Genomic DNA, 22,186 nt, shown 5'->3' on the forward strand with positions numbered 1-22,186 from the left:
CTAATATATTTCAATCTTGAAGTTGAGTTAACATAACAAGTATTATTATTGATCACATGTATATGTTGTTTAGGTACCCAACAATATGTGTTTTCTACTTGATTGACTAAGTAAGACTTGAGAACCCAAGCCAACTTGCTTTCAACATTTCTATTGACTAAGGTAAGAAAAGAGACATGATTTTGACTTGAGATAAACCCAAGTCCAGTCTTGTCGTATGCAACTCGTCTAGTCCTAAGCATTATATTTAAATACTTAGACCCAGATGTGAACTTGCTCAATGTTGACTTTAAGTCACTTGGTTTTTCAAGTTAGAGTTCTCTTCCTCAAGCTTTGATACTTTAGTTGTGGTTCCAACTTGACTAACCTAAGTTAATGAGTCCAAGTTAGTCCTTTCCTTAAGGTCTTTGATCTCCTTAAGTAAATTCTTAATCTTAGACATGTATTTAGCTAGGGTCTTAGTCAAATACGAAATGGTAGCGTACAATTTTTCAAAAAGTTGATTTGTTATCTCATCAGTTGACTCGTCTGATTCACTAATTTGACTTGAGTCTGATGTTGAATTGTAGTCTGACTCAGACTTAGAATATGATGCTTCTTTGATTGTTGTCAATAGCAAAAGATTTACATGATCTAAGTCTAATTTGAATTCCTCTCAAGTTGCCTTTAATATCTTCTTGTTCTTCTTTTTCTTTTCAAGTTCTTTCTCCTTCAGAAGCGGACAGTTGATTTTTAAATGACCCTTCTTTTACACTCAAAACATCAAACATTGTCTTGATATTTCTTCAAGATCTCCTTTTTCACAAATCTCTAGGAGAACTTCTTCCATTGGATCAGCCGCTTAACTTCTAAAGATAGGTTATCTTCATCAGTTATTGATTCCGACTCGGATTTTGACTCGGTCTCTTATTTATACTTTATTTTTTGCTTGAAATTTTCTACCATCAAGGTTATACCCTTCTCTTTATGATTAAGGTTAGTCTGTTCATGGAATTCAAAATCATAAAAAAAATCATTTAGTTTTATAATTAAAAGAACTTTGGATACTTTATAAGCATCAACCATTGATACCCATAAATTAGTCCTTAGAAATACTTTATGTGCATACCTTATCAAGTTGCGATTGTCGACTTGTTCGCCGATTGCATGTATGCTATGTTGAAATGTATACTAAAAGTCTAGCTTTTTGTATAAATATTTATTTAGAAATAAGAATCATATTAGTCAAATTTCTACATTTATAAGTTAAGTGTAGTTGTTCGATTAATTTATATTGTAGATAACATGGTGTGTGGTGTCACACACAGAAGATCATGTTGTCAATTCCTTATAAATTATAAACAGTAGCTCACGACTGAGATGGAAATGAACAAACCATTGGAATAGTCGTAGTGTAATTAGCTATTAGTTTATCTTGACTGATAAATTGCACTACTACACTTTGAATGTATTGAGCAGGACCATTTAAGGTAGGTTCTTTTATACTGACTTAATAAAAGAATAAGACCTTAGTTATTATAGAAGTGTGTGCTTTTAATCATAATATAATAACAAACACATATATTTAGTATTTATTTCTTTGACTTATCAAAGGGTGAGATTTAGCTCGATAAATCAATAGGCCTGATAAGTTGGGAAATGATATTACTTATAGTGTGTGTTATTGATTATAGAAGGAAACTGTGTCCTAGTAATCTAGGTTGATAATGTCCCCAAGAGGAGCTCATAAGGATTGTTATGTTAAACTCTGCAGGTGGACTTAGTCCGACACGACAATAAGGTTGAGTGGTACTACTCTTGGACTAAGATATTAATTTAAGTGAGTTGTCAGTAACTCAATTAATTAGTGGGCATCTGACATAACACAGGGAGATTAACACACTCATGATAAAAAAGAGCCCAAAATATAATTTGGGATTGGTGCGGTAGTTCAATAATAATTCTTTAGTGGAATGAATTATTACTGATAAAATTAAGTTGGGTGTTCGGGCGAACACGGGAAGCTTAATTCATCGGAAGACCAAAATCAATTCCTCCTCTCGATCCCTATCGTAGCCTCTTGTATATAGAGAATTATACCCACCTATACCCACCTTTCTACCTATCCTAATGGGGCCGACCAAGCTACCTTGGAGCCCAAGCTAGGGCCGGCTAAGACCAATAGGATGAGCCAAGTAGGTGGTCAGCCAATGCTTGGAGCCCAAGCATAAGTGGTCGGCCCTAATCAAATTAAAAGGGTTTTAATTTTTAAAATTTTTTTTATGTAGATTCCATAGTTTTAAAAGTCCTTTTTATACCTTTCTACAAAAGATTAAGAAAAGATATGATATCTTTCCTTATTTGTAGATTGAAAAGAAGATTTTAATTTTGAGAAAATTTTCCTTTTTTGTAACCATGTTCATGATTTAAAAGAGAGTTTTAAAATTATAAATTTTTCCTTTTATAAGTTTCTACAAAGGATTAAGAAAATATTTGATATCTTTCCTTATTTGTAGATTGAAAGGAGATTTTAATTTTAAAGATAACTTTCCTTTTTGGAAATCATCCACATGTTTAAAAGAAAGATTTTAATTTATAAAATTTCCTTTTATAACCAACCATGAAGGGAAAAATTAATAGAGAAATTTTTTATTTAAAATTTTTGGAAATAAATTAGGAAATTTTAATTCTTTTGTTATTAAAACTTTCCTTGTTTGGAGCTATGAGTTGGCCGGTCATTATAATTAAGAAAAGGAAATTGGTTTTAATCAATTAAATTTTCTTTTTCATGGCAAAGAAAATAAGGAATGTTTTCTTTAAATTTTCCTTATTTGCCAAGACCAAGGATTATAAAAGAAGGGGTAGGGGTGCCTTCATGGGTGCTAACTCTATTCTATTTTTCCTCCCTCTCTTCCTTGGTGGTGGCCGGCCCTAGAGCTTCTTCTTCTCCTCTTCTCTTCTTCTTTAGTGGTCGGTATCATCCCTCTCTTGGAGCTCTTGTTGTTGGTCGGTTCTAGCTAGGAGAAGAAGGAGAGAAAGGAGGTTTTGTTTCTTGCATCCCTTGGAGCTTGGTGGTGGTGGTCGAACCTCTACATCCTTGGAGGAGTCTTGGTGGCCGAAACTTGGTGAGGAAGAAGAAGGGCTTGAGTGGTTCTCATCTCGGTAGATCGTTGCCCACACAACATCTGAGATAAAAAGAGGAATACGGTAGAAGATCAAGAGGTCGTTGTATACAAAGAAAGGTATAACTAGTAATTATTTTCCGCATCATGCTAGTTTTTTTTTATATGAATTCCAAACACAAGAGACATATGATTCTAGATTTTCGGATTAGATATTCAAAGTTGTATTTCTTTTGTTTTGTTTTTCGAATTTGTGATTCGATTGTTCCTTTTGGTTAAACCTAGAGTTATATAAGGAAATTAAATATTAGATTTCTTTAAAAGGCTTTGTCTAGGCGGTGGTGGATGATCTCATACCCAAGAAAGCCTAGTGCCTCGCCATACAGTCCTGGAAGCCAATTTTAGAAATTAATATTTAATTGAATTTATAACATAGGTGGATTTGGATCAATAATGTTAAGTATCGTTTGCGATCCAAGTCTAAACCATTAAGAATAGATAAGTTAAATTTGGAATCAATAATGTTAAGTTCTGTTTGCGATTCCGAATTTAATTTCTAAAGAACACAATAGGTTGTTAGGAAAGGCTCGACACTTGTACAAAATTTTTATACAGTGGAACTGGTACGATCTTCCTAGGACCAACCAACAATTGGTATCAGAGCTAAGGTTTGCCTCTGTGCATTTGGTTTTCAGTTTAGTTATGCACATGTCATACATAATTTAGCCAGAATAATCGTAGGATATGCTAACTCTGTGGTTGCAGGCTCCAACTATTATGGCTTATGGTTATTGTGTGTGATTGGACCCTTGGACATGTCAAGGGCATTTTATTGTGTGTGCATGATTGTATTTAACTAATACATCAGGAGATGTATTAGCCCTAATATTTTACATTTATGTTCGATCTAGACTTGATGTGCATTCCCTTGAGGAATATAGGATCGATGTATGTAAAATTTTTATTTTTTTTATCGCAGATCGTATCCTTGCGAGGTGTGGTGCTATTGAAGGACCAGAGGTGCAGGCGGAATAGGAAGCTCAATGGACCCCGACGGCATGAACCCTAGGGCTGGCAGCACGCGAAGGACAGTGATGGAAAAGGCCATAATAGTTAGAAAATTAATTTCCATATTTATTGCTTTTATTTACTATGATGTGTGTGTGCATGTGATGTGTGCTTGCTAGGTTAAAAAATTCCTCACCTTAAATAACTAAGTGGGAGAGGGATTTTTAAATAAATTTCACGGTCTCCATTACTGGTTTGTAAGTGATGTAAACAAACTTGCACATTGGCTCTGAGTGCCTTCCTCCATATCGGATGAGTTTGTTTGTGGATCACTAGATCAAACTTCCATTTTGGATGACTATATGAAATTAATTAGGAGCGTGTGATCTTCCCCATCGGAAGGGGCACAATCTTATTTAATGGACTAAGTGTCAAGTGATGGTATACACTTAGACACATTTAATAGTATCCTCCCCATCGGAGTCACTACTATTATTTGTGTGACCAAAGAAAAACCAACTATTAATTTGACATAAAGATAGGTTGATAAGATAATAAAATTTAAAAACTCCCTCTTACAAATGTTGAGATTTTGTATACGTCCACACTATCGTGGCATACAAAATTCACAGTGTTTGAGGTAATTTTATTTGTCAAGTTGACAAGATAATAAAATTAATAGGTAAAACCCCTCTTACAAATGTTTGGATTTGTATACGTCCACACTATCGTGACATACAAATTCTCAGTGTTTGAGGTAATTTTATTTGTCATAAAGATAGGTTGACAAGGTTATAATGGGTAAAACCCTCCTCTTACAAATGTTTGATTTTGTATACGTCCACACTATCGTGGCATGCAAAATTCACGGTGTTTGAGGTGTTGGTGAATTTAAATGATATTGTTTTGAGAAATCAATATTATTTAAAATTTAAAGTTTTGATCAAATATTTGATTAAAGAAAGATCAACTATTAATTTTATTTGTCATAAAGTTAGGTTGACAAGACAATAAAATTAATGGATAAATCACTGGGATTTTAAGGTGTTGTTCTTGACAAAATATTTTTATGATTCTTAGGATTTCAAATGTTTGTTAATCCCCTAGTTGTTATACTATAGAACAGACTTAGTTGTCCTAATTATAATAATTGGAAATAAGACTTGGACATTAAGATGGACCGTCCTCTCAGAACTGAGAACAATATAGGTGTATTTTATTCATTACTTGTTGAAACATGTTTAGTGGTGTTATCTACCAGTACCTGGTGTGTAGATACGAGGAGCCACTGATCATGTCTACAATTCATTGTAGGGTTCCAGGAAACTCGACAACTACATGAAAGGGAAAACAATGTCTACATGGGCACTACTGCAAAAGTAATAGTTGTTGCAGTGGGAGATGTTTATCCTCTAATAGGAATAAAATATGGATTTTGAGAAATTGTCTTTACGTACCAAGTTTAGAAAAAATTTGATTTCGGTTTCTAAACTATCAAAGAACTTGATGTTCTATCTCTTTTGATAATAAAGTTGTTATCAAGAAAAAGAGGAAAGTTATCTGTTCTGGTACGTTGGTTGGCAATTTATATAAATAAATTCCATGATGCAACAAATGGAAATTAATAACACATCTTCTAACTCTAATAAGAGAAAGCAACCTTCGGAAATGAACCAATCATATCTTTGGCATCTAAGGCTAGGGCATATTAACTTGAGTAGGATTCAAAGGATAATAGCCGATAAACTTTTGGGTTCATTGGTGGTGGAAAACTTTCCAACCTGTGAGTCTTGCTTGGAAGGAAAAATGACCGAGAGGCTTTTTAAGTCTTAGGGGTATAGAGCCAAAGACGTGTTGGAATTGGTTCATTCTGATTTGTGAGGATCTATGACTATCCAAGCAAGAGGTGGTTTTGAATATTTCGTCTCTTTTACAAACGTATATTTGAGATATGGGTACATTTACTTGATGCGCCGCAAGTCTAAGTACTTTGATAAGTTCAAAGAGTACAGGGTTGATGCGGAGAAACGTCAAGGTAAAAATATCAAGATACTGCGGTGAGATCATAGTGTCGAGTACCTCTTTAGAGAGTTTAGGAGACACTTATCAGAAGTCGGGATTAAATCTCAACTGACTGCACCTGGAACACCCCAACAGAATGGTGTGGCAGAAAGAAGGTATAGGACTCTTATGGAAATAATTAGATTAATGATGAGTTATTAAGAATTACCAAATTCGTTTTGAGGATATACTCTGGAAATGAAAGTGAGCATAGTACCTTCTAAATCAGAACTCTCTAGTCCCATAGAATTGTAGAATGGGCGTAAGTATAGTTTAAAGCATATTCGGATTTGGGGTAGTCCAACACATGTGCTGAAGGGAGACACTGTTAAGTTGGAATTAAGAACAAGAGTTCACTTGTTTATGGGTTATCCTAGAGAAACAAAAGGAGGTTTATAGTCTTAAAAATCAGAAGGTCGTTGTTAGCACCAATGCTCGATTTTTAGAAGAGGACTATGTGATGAACCACATGCTTATAAGTGAATTTGTTCTTAAAGAAATAATAAAGGACACGTCTAATCTAGTACCAACAGTACAAGATGAGATACCACAAAAAACTGTAACACATGTCACAAATAATACATAATTACAGACAGTGTTTCGTCGTAGTGGGAGGGTTGTTAGGCAACCTGAAAGACTCATGTTTTGGGAGAGTCTTTAGACTTAATCCCTGGTGAACATGAACCTGATCCCCGGACATATGACGAAGCGCTCCAAGATAAAGATGCAGCATCTTGGCAAAGAGCAATGAATACTGAAATAGAATCTACGTATTATAATAAAGTCTAGGAGCTTGTAGAACCACCAAATGGTGTAAAAGCCATTGGGTGTAAATAGGTCTATAATAAGAAAAGAGGGATAGACGGGAAGGTGGAAACTTTCAAAGCAAGGCTTGTTGAAAAAGGAAACTTTTTCACCGGTAGTCATGCTTAAGTCTATCCCGATTCTTTTATCTATTGCTGCTCATATGGATTATGAGATTTGGCAAATGGATGTTAAGACAGCTTTCCTTAATGGAAGTCTTGAAGAAAGCATCTATATGAAGCAACCAGAGGGGTTCATTGCGAAGGGCAAAGAGCATCTAGTATGTAAGCTTAATCGATCTATTTATGGACTAAAGCAAAGTTTTAAGGTCTTGGAACATCCGGTTTAATGAAGTAATCCAGACCTATGAATTTATTCAGTGTCTGGATGAGTCTTGTGTATACAAGAAGTGTGATGGAAACGTGATGGTATTTCTTGTATTATACGTAGATGACATATTTAGTAGTTGAAAACAATATCAAAGTGTTGTCGGAAGTAAGGGTATGGTTGTCCAAACAATTCGATATGAAGAACTTGGGAGAATGCACATATTCTTGGGATCAAAGTAATAAGGGATCACAAGAAAAAAATATTATGATTATCCCAAGCTTCATATATCGATACGATCCTAGCTCGTTTTAGCATGCAAGACTCCAAGAAATGTTTTATACCTTTTAGACATGGAGTAACTTTATCTAAAGAGATGTCTCCGAAGATATCAAAAGAGATAGAGGACATGAAGGCAGTTCCTTATGCTTCGGTTATCAGAAGCCTAATGTATATTATGCACGAGACCGGATATCTGCTTTACCGTGGCCATGATTAGCAGATATCAAAAGTAACCATGGACAGGGACATTGGACTGCTGTTAAGCATATATTAAAGTATATGAGAAGGACAAGAGATTATATGCTAGTTTATCAAGCAGATAATTTGTTCCCTGAAAGTTACACGGATTTTGACTTCCAATCAGATAGGGACAATAGTAAGTCGACCTCGGGGTTTTGTGTTTACTTTAGAAAGTGAAGCCATAACAATGGAAGAGTGTTAAGCATAGGTGCTTTTCGGATTCCACCATAAAAGTTGAATGACTCAGAAACTTCATGATGAACTTAAACATGATTTCTGGTTTGCCTAAAAATTATTACAATTTATTGTAATAATAGTAGTGCAGTAGCAAACTCGAAGAAACCATAAGTCCATAAGGCAAGTAAACACAATAGAGCGTAAGTACCACCCAATACGAGACATCGTATAACGAGGAGAAGTTGTTGCCACCTAGATTGCATCAGGTGATAACCTAGGAGATTCTTTCACTAAGGTCCTTAAGGCAAGAGCTTTTGATGAGCATGTTGAAGGGATGGGAATCAGATGTATGGCAGGATATATGGCAGCATAGTCTTTTAATATAAGTGGGAGATTGTCGGAATGTATACTAAAAGCCTAGCTTTTTATATAAATATTTATTTAGAAATAAGAATCATATTGGTCAAATGTCTACATTTATAAGTTAAGTGTAGTTGTTCGATTAATTTATATTGTAGATAACATGGTGTGTGGTAGCACACACAGAAGATCATGTTATCAATTTCTTATAAATTATAAACAGTAGCTCACGACTGAGATGGAAAGGAACAAACCATTGGAATAGTCGTAGTGTAATTAGCTATTAGTTTATCTTGGCTGATAAATTATACTAGTACACTCTGAGTGTATTGAGCAGGACCATTTAAGGTAAGTTCTTTTATACTGACTTGATAAAAGAACAAGACATTAGTTATTATGGAAGTGTGTGCTCTTAATCCTAATATAATAACAAACACATATATTTAGTATTTATTTCTTTGACTTATCAAAGGGTGAGATTTAGCTCGATAAATCAATAGGCCTGATAAGTTGAGAAATAATATTACTTATAGTGGGTGTTGTTGATTATAGAAGAAAACTGTGTCCTAGTAATCTAGGTTAATAATGTCCCCAAGAGGAGCTTATAAAGATTGTCATATTAAACTCTGCAGGTGGACTTAGTCCGACACGACAATAAGGTTGAGTGGTACTACTCTTGGACTAAGATATTAATTTAAGTGAGTTGTCAGTAACTCAATTAATTAGTGGGCATCCGACATCTTAAACACAGGAAGATTAACACACTCATGAAAAGAAGGAGCTCAAAATATAATTTGGGATTGGTGTGGTAGTTCAATAATAATTCTTTAGTGGAATGAATTATTATTGATGAAATTAAGCTGGGTGTTTGGGGCGAACACGGGAAGCTTAATTTCATCAGGAGACCAAAACCAATTTCTCCTCTCGGTCCCTATCGTAGCCTCTTGTATATAGAGAATTATACACACCTTTCTACCTATCCTAATGGGCTCGGCCAAGCTAGCTTGGAGCCCAAGCTAGGGTCGGCCAAGACTAATAGGATGAGTCAAGTAGGTGGTCGGCCAATGCTTGGAGCACAAGCATAAGCGGACGGCCCTAATCAAATTAAAAGGGTTTTAATTTTTAAAATTTTTCTTATGTGAATTCCATAGTTTTAAAAGAGAGTTTAAAATTTAAATCTTTCCTTTTTATAGCTTTCTACAAAAGATTAATAAAAGATATGATATCTTTCCTTATTTGTAGATTGAAAGGAAGATTTTAATTTTGAGAAAACTTTTATTTTTGTAACCATGTTCATGATTTAAAAGAGAGTTTTAAAATTATAAATTTTTCCTTTTATAAGTTTCTATAAAGGATTAAGAAAAGATTTGATATCTTTCCTTATTTGTAGATTGAAATGAGATTTTAATTTTAGAGATAACTTTCCTTTTTGGAAATCATCCACATGTTTAAAAGAAAGATTTTAATTTATAAAATTTCCTTTTATAACCAATCATGAAGAGAAAAATTAATAGAGAAATTTTTTATTTAAAATTTTCGGAAATAAATTAAGAAGTTTTAATTCTTTTGTTATTAAAACTTTCCTTGTTTGGAGCTATGAGGTGGCCGACCATTATAATTAAGAAAAGGAAATTGGTTTTAATCAATTAAATTTTCCTTTTCATGGCAAAGAAAATAAGGAATGTTTTCTTTAAATTTTCCTTATTTGCCAAGACCAAGGATTATAAAAGAGGGGGTAGGGGTGCCTTCATGGGTGCTAACTCTATTCTATTTTTCCTCCCTCTCTTCCTTAGTGGTGGTCGGCCCTAGAGCTTCTTCTTCTCCTCTTCTCTTCTTCTTTAGTGGTCGGTCTGATCCCTCTCTTGGAGCTCTTGTTAGTGGTCGGTTCTAACTAGGAGAAGAAGGAGAGAAAGGAGGTGCTGTTTATTGCATCTCTTGGAGCTTGGTGGTGGTGGTCGAACCTCTACATCCTTGGAGGAGTCTTGGTGGCCGAAACTTGGTGAGGAAGAAGAATGGCTTGAGTGGTTCTCATCTCGGTAGATCGTTGCCCACACAACGTCCGAGATAAGAAGAGGAATACGGTAGAAGATCAAGAGGTCGTTGTATACAAAGAAAGATATAACTAGTAATTATTTTCCGCATCATGCTAGTTTTTTTGTTATGAATTCCAAACACAAGAGGCATATGATTCTGGATTTTTGGATTAGATATTCGAAGTTGTGTTTCTTTTGTTTTGTTTTTCGAATTTGTGATTCGATTGTTCCTTTTGGTTAAACCTAGAGTTATATAAGGAAATTAAATATTAGATTTCTTTAAAAGGCTTTGTCTAGGCGGTGGTGGATGATTTCATACCCAAAAAAGCCTAGTGCCTCGCCATGCAGTCCTGGAAGCCAATTTTAGAAATTAATATTTAATTAAATTTATAACATAGGTGGATTTGGATCAATAATGTTAAGTATCGTTTGTGATCCAAGTCTAAACTATTAAGAACAGATAAGTTCAATTTGGAATCAATAATGTTAAGCTCCGTTTGCAATTCCGAATTTAATTTCTAAAGAACACTATAGGTTGTTAGGAAAGGTTTAACACTTGTACAAAATTTTTGTACAGTGGAACTAGTACGATCTTCCTAAGACCAACCAACATGCTATTCAAGATTTCCTTGAATCAACTATGGAGCTAAATTACTGATTCATTCTCTTTCATATGAATGTTCTGGAGCTAACTTAGTAGTAGATCCTTCTTCGCAATTCGTGAGTCAATTAAACCTTCATGCAATTCAATTAATTTATCTTAGAGTTGCTTAGTGCTACTGAATGATCAAACTTTACTTAGTTGTTCATGAGTTAGCCCACACTATAGTGTAGTTGTAGCTCTAGCATTGGTTTGAGCCTTTCTTTTAGTGTCACTTGTCCATTTATTGAATTAAATTGATTCATCATTCTCTTTTGTAGGTAGTTCAAAGCTCACTTTTACTATTAGATAGTTTTCTATTTTATTCATGAGATAGTATTCCATTCTACCCTTCTAATAGGTAAAATGTTGTTATTGCAGAAGGGAGGGTGAGTTGTGTTGAATCCTTTTTGCAAACACATTTCTCCAAGATTCCTACAAACATTGGGTTCGTTTCACAATAATATAAGAGCACATAGATTTGTTCAAGTTGTAGTTAAGGTCTGAGACAGGATTTGGGTTTGGTATGGTTATAATTAGGTTTTGGATTGGGTTTGGGCTAAGCTCGGATTGAATTAATTAATTTTAATTTATTTGATTTGACACAATGCACAAAGGTATGTTCAATTTGAGTTTTACTTTGGGTTAACTGAGTAAGAGTTTCCTAAATTACCTTCTAGGTAGTGGCGAAGCATAGAAGTCTTCTTGATCGGAACAACGACCATTTCTTAAGACAAACTAACTTAAGAATCTAACACTAAATCAACTTTAATACAATACCTTGCTTTAACTCGTTTGGAGTGAGGTGAGTTAGCTTTTGCTAGTTCCACTTGACTAGATGCACTAGATAGGGTACTTCTTACCTAACCTACACATGCACCCAACCAAACTTTCCTAGTTATTATTAGCTCTAACCACTTTGATACCAAATTATAGGATCGAACTCGATGCTAGAGGAGAGATGAATAGTATTATGAATTTTACAAGCTAATAATTGAAAATAACTAAAAAAACAAACTAGAGCAGCACAACTGAAATAAGAAATAACTTAGCACTGATTCAATCAAGTGCAGCAAGATAATGCAAATATGCAAAGAACTTAATTAAAATATTGAGAATACAAGTAGTTGATTAACTAAATCAGAGACAGAGACACGCATAGTAATTATAAAAAGTGATTCTTATTTCTTAATTTCTTCTTTTCAGAAAGTCTCTAGTAGGTGAAGAAATCTTATAAAAAAAAATCTAAAAAATTTAAGCACAAAAATTAAACAAGTATGACAACAACAAAGATATAAAGAATATGCGCTAGGTGTTATCAATTGGAAATGAAATGCAAGTTGCAACGTGTCATTGTCGCAGCACAAAAAGCATGAGAGCACTAGAATACGAGCATAAGAATGAAATGAATTTAGTGAATGAGTGATTTGAAAACTTTGCCTCGAGACTCTTTTATAATCCTTCTATGTTGTTGATTTGGCAAGTCCTGTTCGACTGGAGCCTTCTCGGACGCTTGGAAGTTATTGACGTGGCTGCAATATTTATCATATAGATAACGATAATCGCATTCTTCAGTCACCCGGTGACCCTTCAGTTGCATGGAGAGGGCTCAGATCTGATCATGACTTGACTCACTAGGATTGTTGGATAATATCATCTCCCAGTTGCTTGAAAGCAGCTTTGGTTGCCCATATGCTCCGGTCACCCTAACCTAGCTATGATCGCCTGGACCTTCTGACTTCGGAGTTATCACCAGTCAGTCACCCGAACTCCCTCTAGTCGTCTAGAACCATCAAACTTTACTTTCCTACAATTGTTACACGTAATAAGTATGATAGATAATGTAAAGTTACTCGCACTTACTCTGGTCTAGATACTCAGCTCCCAGCTGACCCATCTTGACTGAGTTGTCATGTTGCAACTCCCAACTGATTTCACTTAGATTTGTTTGCCAAATTTCAACTCTCAAGCTTACTCAGTTTTGATTGGCTTACTCAGTTTTGATTGTCAAGTCTTCAGCTCCCAATTGACTCTATTTGGATTTGATAATTTGGATTTGTTTGTCAAGCCTTCAACTCCCAACTGACTACACTTGGACTTATCGGTCAAACCTTTAACTCTTAGCTGACTCTACTTGAACTTGATCTACCTAATTCTCAATTAGGACTTTCATGTTTGGTTCTCAACGAAGACTTAACTCGTCTGATTCACAATTAAGACTTTAGTTTCTTAAATCCACTATAACTTATCACTATTTAATTTTCAACCAAGACTTCATTTTGTCTAATTTTATTAGGATTTTGTCACTGTCTAATTTCCAATCAGAATTTTATCACTTATCAAATAATCTACTCTTACACACTGACACGACTTATTAGATTTTAACCAACTTTACTTTAGCATTAGTTATACATCAAAACTTTGAATTTAATATTGTGCCCCCAATGCCGACATTACCTTCAAAATTGACGCCAGCAGGATTTTTCTCTCCACTTCTATTTTTGGGATAAACAGCCGAAAGGAGCTAGATGTGCAGAGTAAGAAAGAAACCCATGGTTAATCTAAGCTTACCTGCCATGGGCTCCTGTTAAATAATTTGTACGAAGCTATACATAAATAAATAAATAAAAAACTAGCAACTGTTCTTACTGAAGCTATCCATAAGATTATACTAGAAAATTGGCAAAAACATTCTACAAGGAAGCATTGCTATCGAATGGATAAGAATTTATTAACCACTAAAAGCAACTTTTGAAGAACTATGACTTGCGACAAACAGCTCTTAGTCCTGACAGATGAATTTGGTTTTGTATTTTCCTCTGCTTTCAAACTATTAATTAAACATAGCATGTTCTCATTACAGGTGAAGATGCTTTATAGCAGTTTGGACATCCTTATCGCCCCTGCCACTGCAATTGACAACCACCTTTGAGCCATCTGGCAAAGTTGGACAGAGATCTTCCAAGTATGCAAGCGCATGAGAAGTTTCAAGAGCAGGGATGATACCCTCCAGCCGTGACAGTTGCTTGAAAGCTGAAAACAGAAAGATTGCAGGTAATTCAAGTTCATAAATAACAGAATGACGAGAATCATGCTTATCGCAGCCCAACTATCCAAATGAATGTTGCTGTTTGGAAGAAAGAGAAATTTGAAAACTAAGGCATCAAAGATTATAGCAGACACCTAGTAGATCTCATCTGGCCTTCATTTTGTAGCAAACATGAATAATGAATTGTATATCTGATTTCAAGTGAAACTGCAGCTATTTTTTTTTTTTATCATATCAATAGGGCATCTAATAGACTGTAGTAAATTTATTTTAAAATGTGGATAAGACAATAAGTAGACAATGCATAGCTGATGATTAAATTGAGACTCAAAGTAACAATGAAAGTAGTTTTCGTACTTAATCATACAGACAACAATAAGGCACATAGTTGTTAAAAAAGTACAATTAAGTTGGCCATTATCACCATTAGTGTAGATACAGTTCCCCTAAAAACCAAAATTAGACAAATAACGAAGCATTTGAGAATTTGTGTTACCTTCCAAAGCCTGTTCATCTGTGACACTAAAGTATTCAGCTCGTCCAATATCCTTCAAATAGCTGTGCTCGGGACCAACTCCAGGGTAGTCCAACCTAGCATATAAAAATGAATAATCAAGGATAAATAAATAGTTAAGTATGATTCAAATGGAGAAGGCATTGGTCCAGTAACTTAAAAACAATTACTAACCCAGCACTTATAGAATGAGGCTCAATTATTTGACCATCATCATCCTGTAGCAAATAACTCATGGCACCATGAAGAACCCCTACTTCTCCCTTTGTTAATGTTGCTGCATGTTTACCGCTGTCCAATCCAAAGCCAGCAGCCTCTACACCTACTAATCTCACATCTCTATCATCGACAAATTCATGGAAGAGCCCCATGGCATTTGAACCTCCACCAACACATGCAACAAGAACATCTGGCTTCCCACCCCACTTCTCTAAAGCTTGCTTTCTTGTCTCTTTGCCAATTACTGCATGGAATTCCCTAACCATCATTGGATAAGGATGTGGACCTGCCACAGACCCTAAAATGTAATGAGTTGTCTCAACATTGGTCACCCAGTCACGTATGGCTTCTGAAGTGGCATCCTTTAGTGTGGCAGTTCCAGAATGGACAGCTCTTACCTGCATGGGCTCAATACAGTCATGCAGATATCTCGTAAATAAATTCCCAGCGGACAAGCACTAACTGGACAAAAATCTGAAACCACTACCATGACGGCTTGCATCAATGTATTTTGAGTCTTAGAAACAATATTGGCATCTCTCAAAATAAAGAAAATTTCTAAAAAAATAGATATGCATGTTTTGATTGAAACACCATGGTGATGCACAACACTTGACATGAATGAGAAAATGATGATAAACAATAATACAAACCTCAGCTCCAAGAAGCTTCATTCGAAATACATTTAGGGCTTGCCTCTCCATATCCTGGGCACCCATATAAATAATACATTCCAAGCCAAATCTAGCACAGACAGTAGCTGTAGCAACCCCATGTTGACCAGCTCCTGTCTCCGCTATGATGCGCTTCTTTCCCAACCTTTTGGCAAGTAAAGCTTGTGCAACAGCATTATTGATCTTATGAGCACCTGTATGATTAAGATCTTCTCTCTTTAGATAAATATGAGGGCCTTGCCCATCAGAACGCCTGTAATGTTCTGTCAGCCGCTCTGCAAAGTAAAGTGGGCTTTCTCGTCCAACATAATCCCTAAGAATTCCTTCTAACTCTCTCTGCAAAGAAAGATGGGATGGTAAGAAACAAGCAATTGAGGTTTTAATTTAATTTTAACAGAAACCAAGAATTGATAGCAACTAAATGCCATTCAATGACATGAAGCAGGAAAGAATGTAACAACCATGTATATTTCCTTGATTTTTGTTATCCTTTTTTTTGTATCTACATAGTTTTTTGGCTTCCCATGATTTTAATCCAATAGTCCATTAAAAAAAAAACCTATTAGTAGCAACATAATTCTGAGTTAAAATTATTTAAGGCCAAAAGACTTACTAGACTTATTATTAAGGAGATGGAAAGCAAGGGAATAAAAATTGAATTTGATGGAAAGAAGAAAGGAAATTTTCCATCTTGTTTTGGAAATTGAAGAAGGGGCAACACCCGGTACTTAAATCTAATCAAATTTCATAATATATGACATACTTCAATGTGAAATAGATTACACATTGACCATGAAACCATAATCGATAGAAAATCTTACTATATCAAACAAATCAATGGAATATTGATATGCTGAAATTGTTCTGAAAGAATACCACTATCAATAAGAACGTGTAATGAAGATGCAAGTCCCCAAGGCATAGCTGAGTGAGTCGCCACGTGGTAGATTTGCAAAATTGAGCAAGGGTCGATGCCCAACGAAACCGGTGGAAATACCCTCTCATGTGGTGACATGCTCGATTTCCTAATTTACCTCTCAATGGCTGTGGGGTCAACCGTGTGGGGTGCCCAGGGTCAGCATATGACCTTTTTGCAGAATTGTAACGAAGATACAAAATAAAGACTTTAAACTTCAGGATGAAGGAGAATGGAGGGATATGCTTTCCTCTGTTCCCATCCCATTTCCCTTTAAATAATTTTCCCAAACAGAAAGATAGAAGTAAATTCCTTCATCCTCCATCTCTCAATACAAATAAGTCTTCCAAACCAAACGATGAGGAATGACAAGAAATTTTTCAAGGTTTTCTTATAAAAAAGGAGAGATGATAATCTTTCAGCTGAAGGATAATCCAGAAGAAGCTAGAATTAACAAAAAGAGATGATCCAATTTAATTCCTATATCCCAGATTCCCAGTTTGCAAGCAATAAAGCAAAGGATCTGTCCCATCAAAATCTCAACGAAAACTACTCCAATGCTTTGGCAAAGATCATAGTTTCAACCAAAATAAACAACACTAAATAGACACTAGATCGAACACGAACCAACCTGGAATTCCTCGTCTTTGGAGAGTGCCCAGAACGCCTCCTCGAGCTCAGTGAGGGCGTACATAAGGGTCTCCGGCACGTACTTGCCCCCGAAACGGCCGAACCGACCGAAGGAATCCGGTCTAAGCCCCAAGCCCGGATTTTCGTACTTGCTTGCCTCAACGGCCGTGACTTCCTTGGTCATAGTGCAGGAGACAGCAAGTCCGGACGACGGCGACGCTAAGCCAACTCGGCGCAACAATCCAGATTGGGGATGGATCCAGACGCCGAGAAAGGACGACGGCAACGGTTTGGCGAGGCCGAGGCTAGGGTTTCCGAGCGCCAATGTCGCGGAAGCAGTCATCCGGTGCTCACTTCGAGAGGTTGCTCTCTATTGTTCTTCGATTACCATGCGGTCCACCGCACGTCAGTCAGTGGGGACTTGGGTGAGTAAGTTCGACCTGCCGCGAACGAGAAAAACACTAGAAAGACTCATCTGTTAACCCTGAGAATTTCAGATGGACGGATAAAGATCTATGCGCATATGAAAACTACGCGGAATTTGGATTAGAGTAGCATATGAAAACTTCAGACGGGGAGGATATACTACAGTTCGTATTCTTTATCTCCGAATTTTTCTCTCTTTGTTGATAAGATGAATTAGATTACATCTCAAGAATGTCTTACACATCTTAAGAATATTATACACATCTTAAGAATATCATGATACCTTAAGATATAATTTAATCCGTCCGATCGACAGGGGACACGGGGACAAAGAAATTTAGGGTGCACACGCGTCGCATGTGTAATATAATACATTGAAATCACATTGACCATAATAAAATTATATTAATTAAAGTATTTTAGCATTAAAATAGTTCCCTATGAAAAAAAACTAATTTTATTTAATATTATACTTATCTTAATAAAAAAATTAAGAAAAGTATATTTTTTAACATTATCGGCCTAAAATATTTATAAAAGCTTCTTTCATCATAGTATTGTCAATTATAAGATGTGGGATTAAAGAGAACTATATTTTTTATATAAAACAACCAGAGAAAATTAATGATGAGAACAATTCATAATAATATGTCGCAGCCGAGTCTCGAACTCTAGATCACTGATTGTTTCGCTTGTGGAATTACTAATAAACCTTGAAATTATTTTTAGTGTGAATAGAAAAAAGGATATTAACGTAAATTCATTTTAGACTTCACCAAAGTTAGTTAGTAAAGGGGGGAGATTTTTAATAAAATAGTAAGATATATATATATATATATTAATCTAATAGATACGTGTTATTATTTTTAGATGAGTTATTATGATTTTTTTATAATGTTATTCCCTGGAGATAGTCAAATTGACCTAATAGCCGATTGGCTAGTAATAGAAATGAAGAACTAAGTCCTTTAAGTACGATTGACTCTTAGACCGACCAAGTTTGTACTAAGAATTGTCTCATACATTTACCTTATATATAAGTAGGGGCACTGAGCCTCGTAAACCTAATTGGCATTGGAATCGACCGACTATAGTTTTGGAAGTCTGATCAGTTCTGGAGTCGACCGGTCATATGTGTTGGTGCAGGGTGCACCAGAATCAAACTTGAGTTTTGATGTTGTCAAAGGTTCAAATTAAGTCTTATTGTGATCTAACAAGTTAACTGAGTGTGCAGGCTGTTTACTTAACCTGGAAAGCCCTAGTCTCGACTAGGTAGGAAAGACTTAGCAGATCATGGAAGCCAAGCGGAAAGACCAAGTGGGTCGAAAGGATTCGACACTTGGAGGGGAAGTTCGATAGGTCTGGAGGACCGAAGATCGAGGGAAAGTCTTGGTGGGCCGATCCGATGCTAAGCGGCAAAGTCCAAATAGGTCTGGAGGATCAACGTTTGGCAGGTAGGTTGAGGTAAGCAACTGGAGGAGCGACAGTGAGGTCGTGTTCTGGGAAGGAACAAACCCTATGTCGCTGATCCAACTGAAGAAACCGGGAAGGTTTCCAAGTTGAGATCAAGACAGTGTTACTGTCTATTACTACTCATGCATCTTATTATTATTCAAATATTACTGTGCTAACTCTGTTTTACAGAAACTTTCATTCTAACTCTGTGTTACAGGAATCGAAGTTTATCGGTCGATCGAATACCAGGATCGATCGACCGAACCAAGTTGATTTAGATCAGAGATTAGTCGAAGTAGAGTTGGTAAAGAGACTAATCGATCCACCAAACATATGAGTCAGTCGATCAAACCAAGCAGACATGGCACATATTAGATTGAACTGAGGCAAAGATGGAAGCTAGCTTAATCGATCGACCGAACTGAATGATCATCGCATTAAAGGCGCATTAATGAAGAATCTTGACAAATGGGGAAAGGACACCGTTCGGTCGACCGAACAAGGTGATCTATCGACCGAACCATTAAATGTCATAAATGCCCGAAGATCATATCTCAACGAAGAAGGAAGGGAGTGGGTTTGGTCGACCAAACCCAAGGATTGATCGACCAATCGTTGACATTCTTATAAAATAGAGCTCGAGGTCTAAGGCTGAAGTAACGAATCAATACAATCTGTTCTTCTGTTCTTCTGTTCATCCTGTGAAAAGCTTCTATTCATCGATGCTTCAATTTAACAAGCAAACTGCTTTATCCAGAAGAACTGGTCGAGCTTCATCTTCTACATATTGTCGGTATACCTTTTTAAAACTTGTATTGTTTTAATTTCTAAAAGATGGTAGTTTGTTACTATCTTACATTCTCCATATTGTACGCACTATATTTTTGGAGGTTTTTGGAAAGAAGAATTTTAGTAAATTTCCCAACGGTGCGATCAAGGATCATGGGTCTTGGAGTAGGAGTCGACCTAGACTCCGAACCAAGTAACCAACTTGTGTCATCTGTGTTGCTTTCGTTTTGATTTCCGTTGACTTATTCTGATTACAAGCAAAAGAAAAGTTTTTAACGTGTAATATTCACCCCGCCCCACTCCCCATCGTATTCTTCGATCGGTATCAGAGTCTGGTAGCTCTGAAAATACTTAATCGTTTTTCAAAGTAATTTTAAAAACTTTTTCTTTTCTTCTTAAAAAGATTTTTTAAATTTTTATATCTCACACTACTAATCCCAAGACGAGAGTCGTGGAAATCTTCCTTTCTTTTTTCTTTGATAGCAAGGATGACAAGCTCCTACCAAGAAAGATATAACACAGTCTGTCCTCCATTGTTCAAAGGAGAGAACTTCAACTATTGGAAGCACAGAATGGAGTGTTACCTCAAGTCTGACATCGAACTCTGGTTCACCATACTCAAAGGATACACTCCCCTGATGGTAGAAAAAAGGCTAATAGAACCAGAAGACTGAATTCCTCTGATGATCAAGAAGACACAATTGAACTACAAAGCAATCAACACCATTCATTGCGGCCTAACGATGGAGGAACTGAATTGAGTCAGGCCCTACAATAATGTAAAAGAACTCTGGGATTATCTGGTAAAGTTGCATGAAAGAACCGATGAATCTAAGATAAACAAAAGAGATTTGTTATTGAATAATTTGTTTAATATTAAAATTCTTCCCGGAGAGACGGCCATGCAACTAAACTCTCAACCGAAAGACATTCTCAATGGCCTACATCTAATTGGACACAACCTGGAGAACCATGACACAATAAGGTATGCATTAAACGCTTTCCCAAGAAATGCTTTGTGGGCATCAATAGTAGATGCATACAGAGTTTCAAGGGACCTTTCAAATCTTAAATTAGATGAACTATTTTGTGAATTAGAATTACATGAACAGTCTAACTTGAGTCAAGTTGAGAAAGGAATTACTTTATATGCATAATCAAGCAAAGAAACCAAGATCAGGGCCAAGAAGGAACCAAAAAGTGAGTCTGACTCAGACTCAACCAATGAAGAGGAGCTGGTCAACATGGTTAGAAAACTATTAACAAAGAAAAAATTCAAAAGGAGCACCATGAAGACATCAATCAACCAGATACAAAATAAATCAGAAATGATTTGTTATGGATGTAACAAAAAGGGGCATCTCAAAAAGGAATGCCCTAACCGGAGGGAGGAAAATTCAAAGTCAACAAGAAGAAAGAAGGCCTTCAAAGCGACGTGGAATGAGTCATATTCCGAAGAATCCGATGCGGAAGAACTGAAGCACTCGAGCTATCTTGCTCTTATGGCAAGAAACGAAGATTTCGAGTCCGAGGAAGAGTACGAGTCCGAGATCGACACCGTGTTCGAGAGAAGATACAGATCTGTATTCATTTCCGAAGGTCTCGATATGGTAATATTTTATTCCAAGTTGAATTTACTTAAAGTAGTTAAATGTCTGTTTAAAAAATTAACAAAAATTGAAAAATAAAATAATTTACTACTTAAGGAAATTAACCACCTTAAGGAGCAAGTTAACTTGAGTAACTCGGCTAGCCAAGTTCAAGTTGGAACTTCAACTCAAGTTGCAAAACTTGAGGAAGAAAATTCTAACCTGAAAGGTCAAGTCGAGCAACTCAAGAAAATATTAGAAAAGTTTGAACTGGGATCAAGTGTCTAAATATGGTACTTGGGTCACAACAAGTCATGTACAACAAATCGGGACTTGGCTATAACCCTAACAAAACTAACAAACCGTATCTATCTCTAATCAGTCAAAAATATTAGAAATCAAATCTCACCCTTGGACTTTGGATTGTTATTCCTTTACTGTGGATATTTAAGTATCTGAAAGGATGAGATTTGACATACTCTATGGACATTTCTAGGTAAGATTAGTAGAGTTTTTATACTTATATCTCATGGTTTGACCATGTCTCTGCCATTTGGAGAGTTAATGATTATCGATCAAGAAGTCAAGGGATATCCCTTGGATATCTGTAGACATACACTTTTGGTGTGATGGTGATATATTTCTACATTTTAATAGTACACTATGATGAGTATTGGTCACTGGGAAGTTATTAGGTTTAATTGATGTTGAGGATGATTTGAGATTCGTAGATATTGTGAAATCAGTTGTTGTAATATGTTATCTTTTGATGATCTATTAGAAGATATTTGACTTGATGATTTATTATTTGGTATTTGTTGTTGATGATAGTGACATGAGTAGTAGCATGTCTGTAATATTTATGGATTTGGTGATTTATAGTTGATGATCA

At 35.8% G+C, this 22,186-nt stretch overlaps 1 protein-coding gene across 1 annotated transcript; it reads right to left on the reverse strand.

The window, feature by feature from the left end:
- Nucleotides 1-13,678: 13,678 nt before the first annotated feature.
- On the reverse strand, nucleotides 13,679-17,511 carry LOC122027669 (tryptophan synthase beta chain 1-like). The gene is made up of 5 exons (XM_042586662.1): nucleotides 17,037-17,511; nucleotides 15,469-15,825; nucleotides 14,771-15,213; nucleotides 14,579-14,673; nucleotides 13,679-14,066 (listed from the first exon to the last, which is right to left on the reverse strand). Exons 1-5 carry the CDS (start codon nucleotides 17,376-17,378, stop codon nucleotides 13,891-13,893), a joined length of 1,413 nt encoding a protein of 470 aa, XP_042442596.1. The 5' UTR covers nucleotides 17,379-17,511; the 3' UTR covers nucleotides 13,679-13,890.
- Nucleotides 17,512-22,186: the final 4,675 nt, after the last annotated feature.

The sequence above is a fragment of the Zingiber officinale genome, chromosome 10A (assembly GCF_018446385.1).
Source record: "Zingiber officinale cultivar Zhangliang chromosome 10A, Zo_v1.1, whole genome shotgun sequence".
Classification (NCBI taxonomy): domain Eukaryota; kingdom Viridiplantae; phylum Streptophyta; class Magnoliopsida; order Zingiberales; family Zingiberaceae; genus Zingiber; species Zingiber officinale.